This window comes from Acartia tonsa, chromosome 5 (genome assembly GCF_053477335.1).
Source record: "Acartia tonsa isolate MP-2025a chromosome 5, ASM5347733v1, whole genome shotgun sequence".
Taxonomy (NCBI): domain Eukaryota; kingdom Metazoa; phylum Arthropoda; class Copepoda; order Calanoida; family Acartiidae; genus Acartia; species Acartia tonsa.
Window position 1 is genome coordinate 50357412 of NC_137264.1, and position 17801 is coordinate 50375212.

Genomic DNA, 17801 nt, shown 5'->3' on the forward strand with positions numbered 1-17801 from the left:
TTTAAAAAAGGAAAGTAAAAGTATAAGGGAGCTTTCCAAAATAGAAGCATTCTGTTAATTACAGAGAAGAATGTTAATTTAACATTGGTGGGATGCTTAAACAAGGGTTGGGCCGGATACTTTTTTGGCTGGATACCGGATACCGGATATCCAACTGATTTTTAAACCCATATATCCGGTTCCGGCCGGATATCTAGCCAACGTTCGATATCCGGCAAATTACCGGATATACGGCGTAAAAAAGTCAGCCGGATATCATGTAACCGGATATTGAAAATAACCGGATATCCGTCCGGAAAACCGGCCAGACCGGATATCCGGCCCAACCCTAGCTTAAACTCATCAGTTTATATCAAAATTAGTCTATAAACATTACCATATAAAATGTTTTAGTATATTTAAGGATATGTCTTTTATTTGTATTAAAAGCTTAGTTTTTATGTGACATAATCGTACAGAAAAAAAACAAAATTGATTGTTTTGTTTGAGCTCTTCACCTGTATCCAATTTCTTTTCTCTTTTTCCTAAAGTCATACCTACACACACACACACACACACACACACACACACACACACACATAAAATCACACACACTCACACACAGACAAACTTTTATAATTAGTGTTTTTTTTCTCAATCCGTTGAAATTATTTTTTAGCAAGATCCTTCTTCGAAAACGATTAATATCAGCTGGATTAGAACCAGTTCTCAGCCACATTGAAAAATCATCAATTTTTCACGAATATTAAAACATAATTCACAAGATTAAAACCAGTTTTGTTGGGTTTAAATCGTACAAACACAAATGAAATACATCCTAGGTAATATTTGATATTTCTGTTGTTATTTTGTATGCACATATGTATTGTAGCTCACTGTAGGCTAGAAACCAAAATAAGTTAAGGATATATTAGACCTAAAATAAAATCACTTTTGAAATCACTGGAATTTTGTCTTGATTACTGAAAATGAGCAAATTTCTCATATTGTAGTTCTAAAAATAAAGAATATGTTCAAATATTTTTTTATACAAAATTCAAATTTTTTTCTTTGGATAACGTTATTTTTTCCAAATTGTGTACTTAATTTATTGAATAAGGAAACTTGGATGAAAATATTAGAGTTTAAGTTTCCATTTTTTATATATGCTTAATGAGTAAGATACATTAGAAGTTAATTTTAGTTGAGACTTCCTTTGATTTTTATCCCACTGTGGGCTAGAATTGGTATCTATTTTTGTCTGCAATAAATCTAATTATATGCAAATATGTGAGGTATTGAATATTGATTTATTTAATAGCAATATGAGTCCCTCTAGACCCTGTAAAACTATTGTGTTGTTATTGTATCAACATAAGAGTGTATATCTTCAGAACAATGTTGATTTTATAAATTGAATATCATTACACATATTTGTAATAATAAATCTGCCAAGAGTCCTTCTTTTTTTCATTGCATATAGTTAGGGAGGGAGGGAACATTGGACACTGGTACAGAATTTTTTGAAAAACCATTAAAAATTTTGGTTACTTTTTCTGAACGGTCTTAGTATTCAAACTTTTCGATCAAAAATTATTCTATACCTAAGGAATAATTTGATTATCAGTATTGGGGACATCCAAGGGGGGAGGGGTAAAGGGGTGATTACCCCCCTCCCAAATAAAAAAATGCCTCTATGAAATAAAGATTACCCCCCCTCCCAAAAAAAAAAAAAAAAAATTTTTCAAAATTTTACCCCCCCCCCCAAATAAAAAGCTTGGACGCCCCTGATCTGGGACCTGCATATATTTTTGGTCCAATGTCTTTTCCCTTAATATATACTTGTATATAGTGTAAAGGTATGTCAACACTCGGATCCAAGTTTAATAGGAAATAACTACGCCTAAATGTCGAGATTATTCTAGAAATATCACATGTTGATAAAAAAAACTAACAAAAAATCATTAGGTACACAGACAGAATAAAAATAGCAAGCCAAAAGTTTTAATTTTCACCTGGATTTGTTGGAATGAGCCCAGGCACCTCCATAAATTAAAGAATATATGAACTTTAAGAAGGGCGACAAAATCTATAAAATCCATGGACCTACAGAATTTTTGTTCATGATTATAGAGTTGTTGCGCTTTCTATTTTTAAGCCATTCTTCATTAAACACTATATTTAAGTCAAACTGTAATTATATTATAAGATATTTCATATTTTAAAGTAATGTACGACAAACAAAAATAACGCTATTCTAATAATATATTTAGGTGTCCAATGATATCTCTCTACCCCGATTCAAATAAATGTACCACAGATAGAATTATCGCTATTCTAATAATATATATTTAGGTGTCCAATGATTTCTCTCCACCCCACTTTACGACAGACAAAAATAACTCTATTCTAATAATATTATGATGTCTCCCTACCACAGTTCAAGGTGCTGGGTCACAGACAAAAATAACTCTATTCTAATAATATATATTTAGGTGTCCAATGATATCTCTCTACCCCAATTCAAAGAAATATACAACAGACAAAATAACTCTATTCTAATAATATATATTTAGGTGTCCAATGATGTCTCCCTACCACAGTTCAAAGTTAAATTTATAAATTTAATATCATTACACATATTTCTAATAATAAATCTGCCAAGAGTCCTTCTTTTTTTTTATGGCATATAGTTAGGGAGGGAGGGAACATTGGAGACTGGTACCCAAATTTTTGAAAAACTATTAAAATTTTTGGTTACTTTTTCTGAACGGTCTTAGTATTCAAACTTTTCGATCAAAAATTATTATCTACATAAGGAATGATTTGATTATCAGTATTGGGGACATAGACGTCCAAGGGAGGAGGGGGGGGTAAAGGGGTGAATACTCCCCCCCAAAATAAAAAAATGCCTCTATGAAATAAAGATTACCCCCCCCCTAAATAAAAAGCTTGGACGACCCTGATCTGGGACCTGCATATATTTTTGGTCCAATTTATTTTCCCGTAAGATATCTGTATATAGTGTAGAGGTATGTCAACACTCGGATCCAAGTTTAATAGGAAATAACTACGCCTAAATGTCGAGATTATTCTAGAAATATCACATGTTGATAAAAAAAACTAACAAAAAATCATTAGGTACACAGACAGAATAAAAATAGCAAGCCAAAAGTTTTAATTTTCACCTGGATTTGTTGGAATGAGCCCAGGCACCTCCATAAATTAAAGAATATATGAACTTTAAGAAGGGCGACAAAATCTATAAAATCCATGGACCTACAGAATTTTTGTTCATGATTATAGAGTTGTTGCGCTTTCTATTTTTAAGCCATTCTTCATTAAACACTATATTTAAGTCAAACTGTAATTATATTATAAGATATTTCATATTTTAAAGTAATGTACGACAAACAAAAATAACGCTATTCTAATAATATATTTAGGTGTCCAATGATATCTCTCTACCCCGATTCAAATAAATGTACCACAGATAGAATTATCGCTATTCTAATAATATATATTTAGGTGTCCAATGATTTCTCTCCACCCCACTTTACGACAGACAAAAATAACTCTATTCTAATAATATTATGATGTCTCCCTACCACAGTTCAAGGTGCTGGGTCACAGACAAAAATAACTCTATTCTAATAATATATATTTAGGTGTCCAATGATATCTCTCTACCCCAATTCAAAGAAATATACAACAGACAAAATAACTCTATTCTAATAATATATATTTAGGTGTCCAATGATGTCTCCCTACCACAGTTCAAAGTTAAATTTATAAATTTAATATCATTACACATATTTCTAATAATAAATCTGCCAAGAGTCCTTCTTTTTTTTTATGGCATATAGTTAGGGAGGGAGGGAACATTGGAGACTGGTACCCAAATTTTTGAAAAACTATTAAAATTTTTGGTTACTTTTTCTGAACGGTCTTAGTATTCAAACTTTTCGATCAAAAATTATTATCTACATAAGGAATGATTTGATTATCAGTATTGGGGACATAGACGTCCAAGGGAGGAGGGGGGGGTAAAGGGGTGAATACTCCCCCCCAAAATAAAAAAATGCCTCTATGAAATAAAGATTACCCCCCCCCTAAATAAAAAGCTTGGACGACCCTGATCTGGGACCTGCATATATTTTTGGTCCAATTTATTTTCCCGTAAGATATCTGTATATAGTGTAGAGGTATGTCAACACTCGGATCCAAGTTTGATAGGAAATAACTACGCCTAAATGTCGAGATTATTCTAGAAATATCACAAGTTGATAAAAAATTATCAAAAAATCATTAGGTACACAGACAGTATAAAAATAGCAAGCCAAAAGTTTTTATTTTCACCTGGATTTGTTGGAATGAGCCCAGGCACCTCCATAAATTAAAGATTTTATGAAATTTAAGGAGGGCGACAAAATCCATAAAATCCATGGACCATACGGAATTTTTGTTCATTATTATAGAGTTGTTGCGCTTTCTAATTTTTAAGCCATTCCTTATTAATCACTGTGTTTAAGTCAAACTGTAATTATATTATAAGATATTTCATATATGTATTTACCTATCACATCTTAAAGTAATGTGCGACAAACAAAAATAACGCTATTTTAATAATATATTTAGGTGTCCAATGATGTCTTCCTACCACAGTTCAAAGTGTTGGGCCAAAGACAAAAATAGCACTATTCTAATAATATATTTAGGTGTCCAATGATGTCTCCCTACCACAGTTCAAGGTGCTGGGCCACAGGCAAAAATAACTCTATTCTAATAATATATATTTAGGTGTCCAATGATGTCTCCCTACCACAGTTCAAGGTGCTGGGCCACAGGCAAAAAACTATCGAAGCAAGTCTTTCTACAGGTAAAATTCAGGGTTAAGTTAATGGCCGATAAATTGATGTATATCCTCATTGATTATTCACAAAATTACTCTTTCTGTAGAATAAAATTAGTTATTGAAACGTTTAAATAAGTAATGAAGCAACCAATCGAAATGCACTAAAGTCCCCAAAGTTGTTAGGCCAACGGAATGTTATAATAAAACTTTGAGGACTAGTGTAATAAACAGCCCATTGTCCCATCTAGTTATCTCTGAGCAACATTATAGTTTTAAATCATGTGGAAGTTAATCCTTTCGTGCTGCGGTGCCTATAAATATTGGATTCATTTTGGAAGGTGAGCGTGATTGTTAGGAGTGAGAGGAATATCTGTAACTCACATTGTCTGTCAGTTCCTGTATTATGTAAAAGGGGAGTTAAATTAAAAAAAATATTATTGAATAATGTGCATCTGTAGTATACATTACTTTGTCCGTCCGTGCACAATCACTTGCTTATTTTTTGAGGCAAATGTTCATGATATAGGATATGTGATATGCTGTGCTTATAGATGAGATAGACCTTCAAAGAAGATGATTAAAGTATCTCAAGAGATTACGACATCATACAATAAAATAACCAATGAGAGGCCAGCATAAATTTTAAAATTGATGAATTACATACTTGCCTCTCATTGGCTGTTCTATGTATTCTGGTATGACGTCATAATCTGTTGAGGGACTTTAATCATCTTTAAATTTTCTTTTCTCCAGACGGACTAATATGGAAGTGTTTCAAAAGATCAGTCGTGTGACGTCCTAAAAATGAGGAATAAGAGGAGAAGTGGGGAAGGAAACCCCTAAAAAAGAGTTTGATTTTTATGACGTCACAGAGCTGTTATTTTTACTTATACTTATTTAAGATAGAGGTAGGTTAAGGAAATTTTATTAGCGTCACAGATGGGTAATGCTCTCAAATCAGATTAGAAACAATATCCAAAAAAAGGGAGAGTTATGTCCACTGGGGAATATTTATTGTACCTAAATATCTGTCCTACATTCCCTTTAAAAGTGTACAAAGAAATACATTATTCTTTCCTATCCTCCTATACTACGATACTATATATTCTCTTTCATTTTTGCTGTGTTAGCCAAGAGTAGAAATATATATTCGAGAAAAAAAGGGATTCTGACTGATCATATTTTTTTTGGAATCATTTAAAAATATATTTATTGAAAATGTTTTGGTGTTGGTTGGAATGGAATTTTTTTCCGTATATTGCAAAGAGGATTTTAAACGTCAAGAGCTGGATCTTTAAATCGTTTTAGTGGTGAGCCAGATCGGGGTGAGCCAACTTTCCACCAATGAGAGCACAGCATTTTAAGAAATGCCGCGCTGTGATTGGCTGAAATTCGGCTCACCCCGATCTGGCTCACCACTAAAATGATTTAAAGATCCAGCTAGGCACCCCCCATCCTCCCCAAACTTAAGTGTAAATTGCTAAAACAGGCCCCCAGAACAAGAGCTTAAATATAAGGATTATGACGTAATTTGTGTGTCATGTGCTATTTTTGCTTTTTCAAAATATTTGTCTCTGCGGATGTGCATGGCCATCTACCAGCAGAGCAGATAGGAGGAAAAGTCTCAGAGAAAAATAATAATAGAGTAATAACAGTTGAATTATGTTTCATAGCATAGAATACGTATAACTAAGTCTTTTTTCTTACTATCCATGTGGGAATAGAAAAGAATTAGCAACCTAACCTCATGTCATTGTCTATATTAATCTATGGTAGACACTATTACTAAGTTGAAAACGGATATAAAAAAATGGGGTACCTTTCACATTACCTATGTAAATATATGCAATCTGAATCAAGAATCATTAAGCTGATTTATAGTTTGAGTAAAAACCTATCTAGCCACTGCACTGGCCAATACTAATCAATGGTAGCAGAGTCTAAATATCAATAATGTTAAAATTGGATAACAGTAAACAAGCCAGGTGGCCAAATTTGCTGAAACAGCAAGACGCGGATAAGTAAGTAAGTAAGTAAACAAGCCACTGGTCTACATTGATCTATGGCAGAAAAGTCTAAATAATATTGTGTTTAAATTGGGTATCAGTAAACAGCTTATCTAACCATTAGTCTACATTGATCTATGGCAGAAGAGTCTAAATACTATTATGTTTAAATTAAATATATAAGTAAACCTCTTATCTAACTACTTGTCTCTTTTAATCTATGGCAGAAGAGTCTAAAATTATTATGTTCAGTGAACAGCCTATCTATCCATTAGTCTACATTGTTCTATGGCAGAAAAGTCTAAATAATATTATGTTTAAATTGTATATATAAGTAATCCTCTTATCTAACCATTAGTCTACAGTGTTCTATGGCAGAAGAGTCTAAATATTATTATGTTCAGTAAACAGCCTATCTTACCATTAGTCTACATTGAGAAGAGTCTAAATATTATTATGTTCAGTAAACAGCTTATCTAACCATTAGTCTACATTGTTATATGGCAGAAGAGTCTAAATATTATTATGTTCAGTAAAAAGCCTATCTAACCATTAGTCTACATTGTTCTATGGCAGAAGAGTCTAAATATTATTATGTTCAGTAAACAGCCTATCTAACCATTAGTCTACATTGTTCAATGGCAGAAAAGTCTAAATATTATTATGTTCAGTAAACAGCCTATCTAACCATTAGTCTACATTGTTCAATGGCAGAAGAGTCTAAATATTATTTTGTTCATTAAACAGCTTATCTACCAATTAGTCTACATTGATCTATGGCAGAAAAGTCTAAATAATATTATGTTCAGTAAACAGCCTATCTAACCACTAGTCTACATTGTTCTATGGCAGAGGAGTCTAAATATTATTATGTTTAAATTGTATATATAAGTAAACCTCTTATCTAACTACTTGTCTCTTTTAATCTATGGTATAAGAGTCTAAACATTATTATGTTCAGTAAACAGCTTATCTAACCATTAGTCTTTATTAATCTATGGTAGAAAAGTCTAAATATTATTATGTTCAGTAAACAGCTTATCTAACCATTAGTCTACATTAATCTATGGCAGAAAAGGCTAAATAATATTATGTTTAAATTGGATATATAAGTAAACCTCTTATCTAACTACTTGTATCTTTTAATCTATGGCAGAAGAGTCTAAATATTATTATGTTCAGTAAACAGCCTATCTAACCATTAGTCTACATTGTTCTATGGCAGAAGAGTCTAAATATTATTATGTTCAGTAAACAGCCTATCTAACCATTAGTCTACATTGTTCAATGGCAGAAGAGTCTAAATATTATTATGTTCAGTAAACAGCCTATCTAACCATTAGTCTACATTGTTCTATGGCAGAAGAGTCTAAATATTATTATGTTCAGTAAACAGCTTATCTAACCATTAGTCTACATTGTTCTATGACAGAAGAGTTTAAATAATATTATTTTTAAATTGGATATAAAAGTAAACCTCTTATCTAACTACTTGTCTCTTTTAATCTATGGTATAAGAGTCTAAATATTATTATGTTCAGTAAACAGCCTATCTAACCATTAGTCTACATTGTTCTATGGCAGAAGAGTTTAAATATTATTATGTTCAGTAAACAGCCTATCTAACCACTAGTCTACATTGTTCTATGGCATAAGAGTCTAAATATTATTATGTTGAAACTGTGTTTCAGATGACATTGAATGATTTATCTCCCTACCTTCCTTTCTCTCATACTCTTGCCTACCACTAGACACATACAAAGATAGTATCATGGATGATAGATTTATTTTTATCTGTGGAGCTTGCAAATTTTGAAGGAATCTGGATTTCTAATATTAGATGGGGACCCGTGTGTCTGTCCCGCAGGATCTCACTAACCACTGTACCGATATGGTTCTCCTTTACAGTGAAGCTTTTCATACAGGGATGTTTTATAACAATTTGGGGAGGTTACATTCACCCACCTAAAAGGTATATAACACAAAATTAAGGAAATTAACTTTTTATACTTTAAAAACTTCCGATTTTAATTTTATAACTCTTATTTAGTATTATGCTGATATTTCTAATGTGATAATATGCTTTAATCAAGGCATGCCTCAGGGATAGCCAGTCTAACAATCAATTCTTGGAAAAATCACGAAACCTTTTAAAGTAATTTCTAAGTATATTTTTTTCTTCATATAACTGAAGAGGGGTAAGTGGGTAAGAAGGGAAAAAAGGGTAACGGGGTTGAGGGGAAATTTTCCTTTAGAATTGTTTGTGAGAATATCATTCCCTTGTCCCTAGCACACATTAATTATGAGCATTGATGTATGAAAGAAAAATATTCAACAAAATCTTCGGGCTCTTTTTACACAAAAGATTTTTGGATAACTTTATGACGAACCCCAATCTGTCCTACTTTGAGAAAGACGATTCCAGTGACGTCATATACGTTTAGGGAAGGAGGGAAGAAATTTTCTTCCCTTTTCTCCCATCTCTTTTTAAGAGATTTTCTTCCCCCCTTTTCTTTTTCTTTCCCGAAACGTATATGACGTCACTGGATGCATCTTGCTCAAAACTGGGACAGTTTGGGGTTTGTCTAATGAAAAATCATAAAAATTTGACAGGGTTCCCTTGTCCCTGCTGCTCTTCCTGTCTTCAAACAATCATAAAACTTTCATTTGGATATTCACAAAATTTTCACCTGACAAACTCATTACAAAGCAGCAATTTTATGCATAGGGTGAAGATAAAAAAGTTAGATTTATTATTTTCAATAATAAATTTATTGTAATTTCCCCTCTATTAAAAGAAAACTACAAACTGTTTTTTTTTAAACTGAGAAAGGTTTTTAGAAGCGTGAAATATTTTTTATTTAAAAATACAACTTTAAAAACAAAGTATTGGAGAAAGTTATTAATTCAAATATCCTTTTACTTTACTACTACATGGAAAAGAAAATTTTTTAAGGACTTGCCACAGAAAAAAATATATTTGAGGAATCACATTACTTAATTTTATTAAATTATCCTTTTTTCATTTTTTATGTCTCCTGTGACTTCAAGGAAATTCAAAAGTTAAAGGAATATTTTTAATGTTTTCTATAGAAAGCATGTTTGTTTTCGTTCAGATGTGAAAGGAATATCTAATCATTTTATGATATAATTTTGTCTGGTGACTTTTAATTTTTTACTACAAAAGTTTTTAAAGAATTAATATTCAAATATTTGGATGAATTATTTAATGATTTTATATTAATAACTTATAATATAAAGTAGAAAGTTTTATTTTTAGTCTGAAGCAGAAAATTTTGGAAATTACTGGTCTAAATGGGTTGTACTTTTCAGGGAAGCGCTATAAATGTCCTGAGCTAGATTTAGGCTATATTCCTGACCTCCCTTAGTCCTTAATCGGTTTTCCCCTAAAGGCTAGAGGCGAAGCAACTAGTCATCCTATAAAGTAGTTGGGAATAAAGCAAAACAACTTAGAAATGATTCAATTTTTTTTCTATTCTACCCCCCCCCCCTTCTCCATTTAAAATTTACCCCAAACCATTTAGGAAGATTTACCCCCCCCAAACAATTTTAGGGAGGAAATACCCCCCCCCCCACAAAATAAATAATCCCTAACAAATAAATTTTGGCGCGCTTCGCGCGCATTTTTACTACTAAAGATTTCATAATTCATAGGTACCCTTTTTTACATTATTAAATTACCCCCCCCCCCAAAAAAAAAAAAATACACCAGGGGGGGGGGGGGGGGGGGTAAATTTTGGGTTGTGCTACTTAGTCAAGATTTGTATTTATCTTTGGGTGATTTATAACAATTTTTCTGCTACTTTTTTATCAAATAAAAATTGTACAGCTGTAAATCTATTGATAAAAAACGTATAAAACTAAAAGATTTGATCAAACTTTCTTATACACTCTGCATATAAATATAATGGGGTTCTCCAATTTTAATAAACCTTGAATCTTTATTTCTATTGGTATGCAAAATTGGTATTGGTTTAGATATTTCAAAATAATTACATATGAATTTTGATCTCAGAATGATCTTTTTAGTAGCGAAGTCCATCAGTCCGTCCGTAACGCTATGGGGGAAATGCCATAATCTCGGCTGAATTTTTTGGTGAAAATTTCCTGTATCAATGAGCATCCATATATGTATGTATAATTTGCCTTGCCCGTCAGTCTGTCGGTCATGCATTAAAGACAGTGAAAATGATTTATTAATATTTCCTGATTTCTAAGAATCATTTAAAATTTACCATCTAAACATCTGTTTGTCCTTCCATGAATTTTTGGTGCTTCACTACTTATGGATGTTGTCATCCTTGTTTTTATATTATATACTAAATTACAGTTAATTCTTTTTACATCTTTTTCTATTTTGCAACTAAAGACCTTTTTACTCTGTTTCAATTGTCACTAAAAAATTAGAAAAAATATTGTAACTTTTTTTTTTATTCATAAAATGATTTCATTTTTGGGAGGTTTGGATCTTCTTTGGAAATGATTCCACCTTTCTTGTTACAGGTAACTACTCCCGTCTCGCGTGCGAGATCCAATTCGTGCGGTCCATGGGCTATTACCTGATCCAGATCTACATACCATCCGGCCTTATTGTCGTCATATCCTGGGTCTCCTTCTGGCTGAACAGGGGCGCCACACCCGCCCGTGTGATGCTGGGGGTGACAACTGTGCTCACTATGACCACCCTCATCTCGTCAACCAATTCAGGTAAAAGTAAGTTGTTTAACGCCAGATTTTTGTGTCCCCAGGTACATACAAATTTGAATTATAATTCTCTGATTTGTTTTGCAGTGGCAATGCTACTATATAACTGTGGCATAAGTTTGTCTGTTGGTTAATTCAAAGACGTCCAAGGGGGGGTTTGGGTTAAGTGGGGGTTACCCCTCCCCCAATCGAATTTTAACAAATGTTTTATGTCAGTGATACATTATTAATACATAAAAAAAAAAATTTTCATTATTTCTTCGTGAAATTATTCATGTTTTATCCCTTGCACTTTTTATGTTTATTTTCTTGTGTGTTTGCCCTTTAAGATCTCTAGAATTAGACACTTTTTCTGTTAAATAGATGTAATGAAGTTTAAGAGGTGGAAAAGGATTTTTTTTGAAAATATTGACAAATACTAAGAAAAGGACAAATTAGTATATAACGTCTACCTTCAAATTACACAGGAGTTATTTTTATTATCTTAAATTTTGTGTTCAAATTGCGAGAAATTTTCTAAGTGTATAGGTGTGCTAAACAGCAATTTATGTAAAACCTTATAGTGTACCCCAAACAAAAAATGCTTTAGTAAATATATTTTTTATGATAATTTTTATTAGGATAGGTTCTCCATAATGATATCAAGTTCTACTTAAGCGCTAGATATTTCTTTTAAAGTTGAATGTGTTTAGAAAGGGGGGTTATTTAGTGGTCCAAATATGAGTTTTTTGGGGATTTTACTGGCCAAATTTTGTGATATTGAGTTGAAGGATTCAAATATCCCCCACTTCACATGGATATTTTCAATTCTTAAAGTAAACTTTACAAGTAGTAGTGCAGATATTGAAATTCAAATCTTTAAATTGCCACCAAAAATATTTTTTTTGTTGTAATTTTTAATCAAGAAAGTGATTTAGCAAGGCTGTCTATGTTAATCTCACTTGCACTTGCACTTTATAAATTTAAGTTTCCAAATTATAACCCAGGAAGGGAGGGGAAAATAAAGTTTAAATACAACTTTTCCCATTGTCATATATATACATCTAATGAAATGCAGATTTACACTTTTGATAATAGCTAGAAATATTTATTTCTCGTTAATTGCTCCACCCCTGCCTTTACATACTATAAGTTGTTGTTGATATTTTGCCTTCTTTGTATGATTCTACACCAGTGGCGTGAAGAAGAGGGGATTAGAGGGGTGTGTATCAACCCCAATGGCAAATTTAAGGGGTGGATACACTCTCTTAGGTTTCAACCCCTCTTTCCCCTCCCATGACAAGGTTCTAAACCACCCTACACTTCTCTGACCTTATTTTCTGAATCGCTGGAAAGTGTCATGTGTGACGTCATAAAATATGACTATCATCCATCTCTTTTATTAGGGGTTCCTTTCCCACTTCTCCTCTCATCCTTCCTTTTTGATCGTTCTTTTATGATGTCACACATGACACTTTCTAGCGCTTCCTGTTTTTAAATTAAAGAATTATTTCACAAAAATATTAAGGTAAAATGACTTGGCAAAACTGCTCTCTATTGACGTCACTTGTCCCCCATTCACTATTTTATTCCATCCTTCTCTTGTGCATCAAAATTATTTACTTGTATGATATTTTAGTTTTAAAACAAAAAATTTGCAAAGTGTCCTGTCGAACGCTTTTCAAAGGTCAAACTGTGTTTAATTAATGTTTTATTTCAGCTCTTCCAAAAATCTCGTATGTGAAATCTATTGACGTGTACCTGGCTGCTTGTTTCTTCATGGTGTTTGCCTCACTTATAGGTAGGTCATGTGGATTGGCTTACACACAAAGTAAACGTTTTTTTTAACCAAAAGCAAAAAAAAACATTAATTACATTACATATTCTGTAATTTAAAAAAATCTTCCTTAGAACAATTTCAACTTTATCTTATTTTTTAGAGTATGCTAGTGTGGGTTACACAGCAAAACGAGTCCAGATGCGCAAAAACCGGTTTTTGGCCATACAAAAGATGGCAAAGATAAAGACAGAGGGTGAACATATAGGCTCTAACAACGTTCAGCAGAACCCAAACGCCACCCCTCACCATCCAAAGCAAATGGTAGGCATCTTAAGGGTAACTATCTTTATCAAAATAAAAATTTTTAAAAATAATTTCCTTATACAATTTTATGATTCTATGGCGGTTACTTTTAAAGGTCAGTGCTTTTGGATATTTTGACATTAGTAATAATTTTTTTATCCTTGTTTACTTGACTTTTAAAAATTTCAGGAGACGCACCTAAACACCCATTTCGCACCCACTCAATCTGTGATACAGACCACCGCCAACCACACATCTTCTCTGCGCGCCAACTCCCGCCTTCACACTAGCATAGCCGCCAATCACAACGGCCGCCACCCTAGCGGTATGGGAGAAAACAGTGGCGGCGGTGGGGGAGGACACGGCCACGGCCGACAGGCCGCAATGATGGCTGGAAACGTTGGACCACCGCCGGAGGCAATGCTCAACATTGCAGGATCCGCCCCGCCTTTCCTAGAGTGCAAAAAGAATCTCAACAAAATGGGCGGCGTCTCGCCGTCAGATATTGACAAGTATAGCAGGGTTCTGTTCCCGGTTAGCTTCACATGTTTCAACCTTATGTACTGGATTATATATCTGCATATATCAGAGGAGCTGGTACCTGACCTGGTACTGCTCGGCTCCAGCTAGTTGCTTGACACACGTGGCGGCCCAGTGCGGCCTTCTGGGACCAACTTTGTGTTGGTTCTGTTTTCAAGCTATTATATTAGATACCTGGTGTTGAAATTTTAACTTAGAATTTGGCAATTTTATTCAAATAGAAAATAGTACGAAAAAATTTAAAATAAAAAAAAAATTAAGAAAAATACTTTTTTATATTACATTAAATTCCATATTTAATAGCAATGAACATAAAAACACTAAAATGCTTAGTAGAAAAAAATCTCAATGTAGTAATCTAAGTTTTATTTTCAACAAATTATAATTATTAAATTGAAAAATGGGTGTGTGGTTGTGATTTATAAGCCCATTTATTTTTTTTTCACTAAATTAAAAAGGTTGTGAAGAATTAATTTTGGGTATAGTCCCTTTCGTGGCAACGCTCCTTAAGTGGCGATTCTTCGGTTTTTTTTACAGTAGCTTTTCTTTTATTATTTTAACACCTGCGGGGGGCTCTAACCCCGCGGGGCGAATTGCCTAACCCTGTGGGGCAATCACCTAACTTAACCAAAAATAACCTATCAAAAGCCATTTTAAAAAAAACGACGATTCGCCCCTTAAGAGGCGTTGCCTCGAAAGAAACTATTTCCTTAATTTTTTTCTAGACTTTTTAAAATTTCAATTATTTTTTTCTAATTAGTTATAAATTAATTTTATGTTTAAAATATCTTTCTTTCTCAACTATTTAATTAATGATATATAATACAAAAAGAGAATAGTTATTTTTATAAAAAAAAAGTTTTACATTTTTGTAGTAGACAAAAGATGTTGTGGAAAGACGTCATTTGTAATATAATTAACTGTTTTTATTTATAGATATCTAAAGATATTTAACACTATCTATTGCACTAACTATCAATTTAGTCATATACTTATATATACATAGATAATCATTTCAAGTATTTGCTTCAGGGCATGGCAGCCGCAAATAAGCTGCGAACAAGCCGTCAGTTTAAAACAAATTACTGAAAGGACGGCTTTAGTAAGAGATTAAGACATGGGCAGCTGATTTAATTAAAGGTGTAAAATGTAGATTTTTCTACGGCTGCTTAGTCCTGATATGCCTTGACTTAGAAACTAATATACATTATTCAATAGATAGAAAATACGATCTCTCCATGTAATATTAAATTTTGATTCTTTAAAGTATATCTAAGTAGAAAACATAACTGAAATAGCACAAAATTAGAGTATGCATTATAATTATAATTGAACTTAATTTACAGAAAATCAATTAAACCAAAAATAAACCATTAATTTGCCAATAAATATTTACAGGCCAAATAAAATAAAAATTAAATGCCATAAATGCCAAGTTTTTAATCAAACAACAAATAAAGTGATCATGAAGAAATGTTGGAAAAATGTAATGAGTTTTTTCTAGGTATGGGAATTATATAGATGGTTCATACAAAGTTTATATGAAATTTAAGATGTTCAAACAAAACTTTAAAAATTAAAATCCATCAAAAAGCTAAGAGACTTTTTTTTATAAAATTGGTGTGCAAATTATATTTAGTTTAATATATTTTTGCACTACATCAACTCCCCCCCCCCCTCATTCTTGCAGGACAATATTTAATATTGTTGTAGACGGGTGTACTGTATACAACATAGTGAGGTAACTCCCTAATTTCTCATCCAAGTACGGGTTCAGGGAATTTTTTTTTTTTTGGTTTGATTGAACACTAGATTTGCATAACTTTCTGTTTGAATACCTTATGATCCAGAAAGGTGTATGGAGCATTTCTTGAACCCGGCCTATTTAAATACAAAAATGGATAGATCCACCAACTTTTAATTATCTGTACCCAAAACCAAATTTAACTTTTGAGGCAAGAATTTGTTTTTGTATTACTTTTAAATCTATTTTTTTTTGTTTTTAAGAAGGTAACAATTAATGTTTTATATTTTTAAATTATGGAAACTCTAAAGTAATATTCATTAATATCATAACAATAGTGTTTATAGTAAAAGAACTAGGCTTCATTAAAAGTATTTTAAGCTAAGAATTTTTTAATTAAAAATTTAGCTAAAATTGTAACAAAAACTTTAATTTGGATTTTTTATGTAATAAACACTGCTACATACAGAGTGTTCCAAATAAAACAAGATTTTTTAAACACTTTGCTTGTTACAAAAATAATAATAAGCCAAAATAAAAATCCATAAAAAATAAATAAATCAATTTTAATAGTCAAGGACACTATTAAGGTAAAAAAGCGTTTTTATCTTATGCTTTCTCAAAATGGATAATTATCTTAAGTTTTGTTAATATTTATTTGGAACACTCTGTATCTTTATAATTTCACAATCATAATCATAAATACAATAATAAACAAGACTAAATTTTAAATATTGTATAATCAGGGCTCGACAGTCGCACTTTAGCCGCGCACAAGCCGTTATTTTAAACCCGTTTTGGTACTGGAAAAATTTTACTAAAAACGCGCAACGCTATTTTAGAAACAGGTTAAGACATCCAGCTGAATTTTAAATCTTAAAACGTCGCTTACAAATGCATGACGCGCGGCTGCCGAGCCTTGTGTATAATGGTGATACAAAGAATGCATATTTATGTATAATCATTTGGTTTGAGTACAAATTTAATTGTTAATTATGATGATAAAGTATTTATATTGTGTTATACAATTTATTAAAATCTATGTTTCTATCCAACCAAGGACCAGGATATTACATACGAAAGACAGCTGGAAGGACAAATATTTATACCAAATTTCTAATTGAGTATAACGGATGGACATTGTAAGTTATATATTAAACACCTAATTAAACTTTGAGTGTATTTTATATACAGCTGCCATATAAATTTCATTCTTTCCCAAAATCAAAAGAAACCTAATTTTAATCGAGCTACATGTATGTTATTATCTTGAGATGTAATATCCTTGTCCCTGGTATAAAAGAATTCTATTTACTTTTTTACATTGAAGCACAGAGTTTACTTTCAGAGTGTTATCTGTCTACTGGAGCCTGCCAGGGGCCACACCCATCCAGGTAAACAACTTTTATCAGCGCAGCTACTCTATGATTGGTTTTGTTTGAACGTATGTCTAACTGTGATTGAAGATCATTAAGCATAAAGAACCCATGATTTTTAGACTTAATAAATATTTTCTAATGCTTTCTAAACTCTACAGTACCTACGCACTGTCAACCCTAAAATATATCAATGTCATAATCTTCAGTATCTTCTCATTCTTATTAGTCATAATCTACACAGTATTGACTTTAAAGTTTTTTTTTAATACAACATAACGGAACCTAAGCTTTAAAGTACAGTGTATTATACGCAGTTTATCTCTTTATAAAAAGCTTACTGTAAATAACCCAGTTGTTTTAGTCAAAATATTTTTTTTAGGACAGGCAAAGCAAAGCTCCACCTTGACATCATGGAGCTTAAAGATAAAATGTGTGGACAGATTGTGAGCTGCTGTGACAGCTGCGGTTAAAGGTCTGAGAAACAGCTGGAATGTGTAGCAGCAAGGAGCAG

At 32.2% G+C, this 17801-nt stretch overlaps 1 protein-coding gene across 11 annotated transcripts in view; it reads left to right on the forward strand.

The window, feature by feature from the left end:
• LOC145319742 (gamma-aminobutyric acid receptor subunit beta-like) overlaps positions 1-17258 on the forward strand; it is a 79044-nt gene extending 61786 nt beyond the window's left edge. For 6 of the 11 annotated variants that reach the window (XM_080162062.1, XM_080162063.1, XM_080162071.1 and 3 more), the window contains 5 exons: positions 4780-4858; positions 11365-11574; positions 13265-13345; positions 13485-13660; positions 13817-14395. In XM_080162062.1, coding sequence (XP_080018188.1) covers positions 4780-4858; positions 11365-11574; positions 13265-13345; positions 13485-13660; positions 13817-14257 — 987 coding nt within the window. In that variant the 3' untranslated portion in view covers positions 14258-14395. Of the gene's footprint in view, positions 1-4779; positions 4859-11364; positions 11575-13264; positions 13346-13484; positions 13661-13816 lie in introns of all 11 variants that reach the window. The other 5 variants (XM_080162064.1, XM_080162065.1, XM_080162067.1 and 2 more) reach the window with 4 other exon arrangements.
• Positions 17259-17801: the final 543 nt, after the last annotated feature.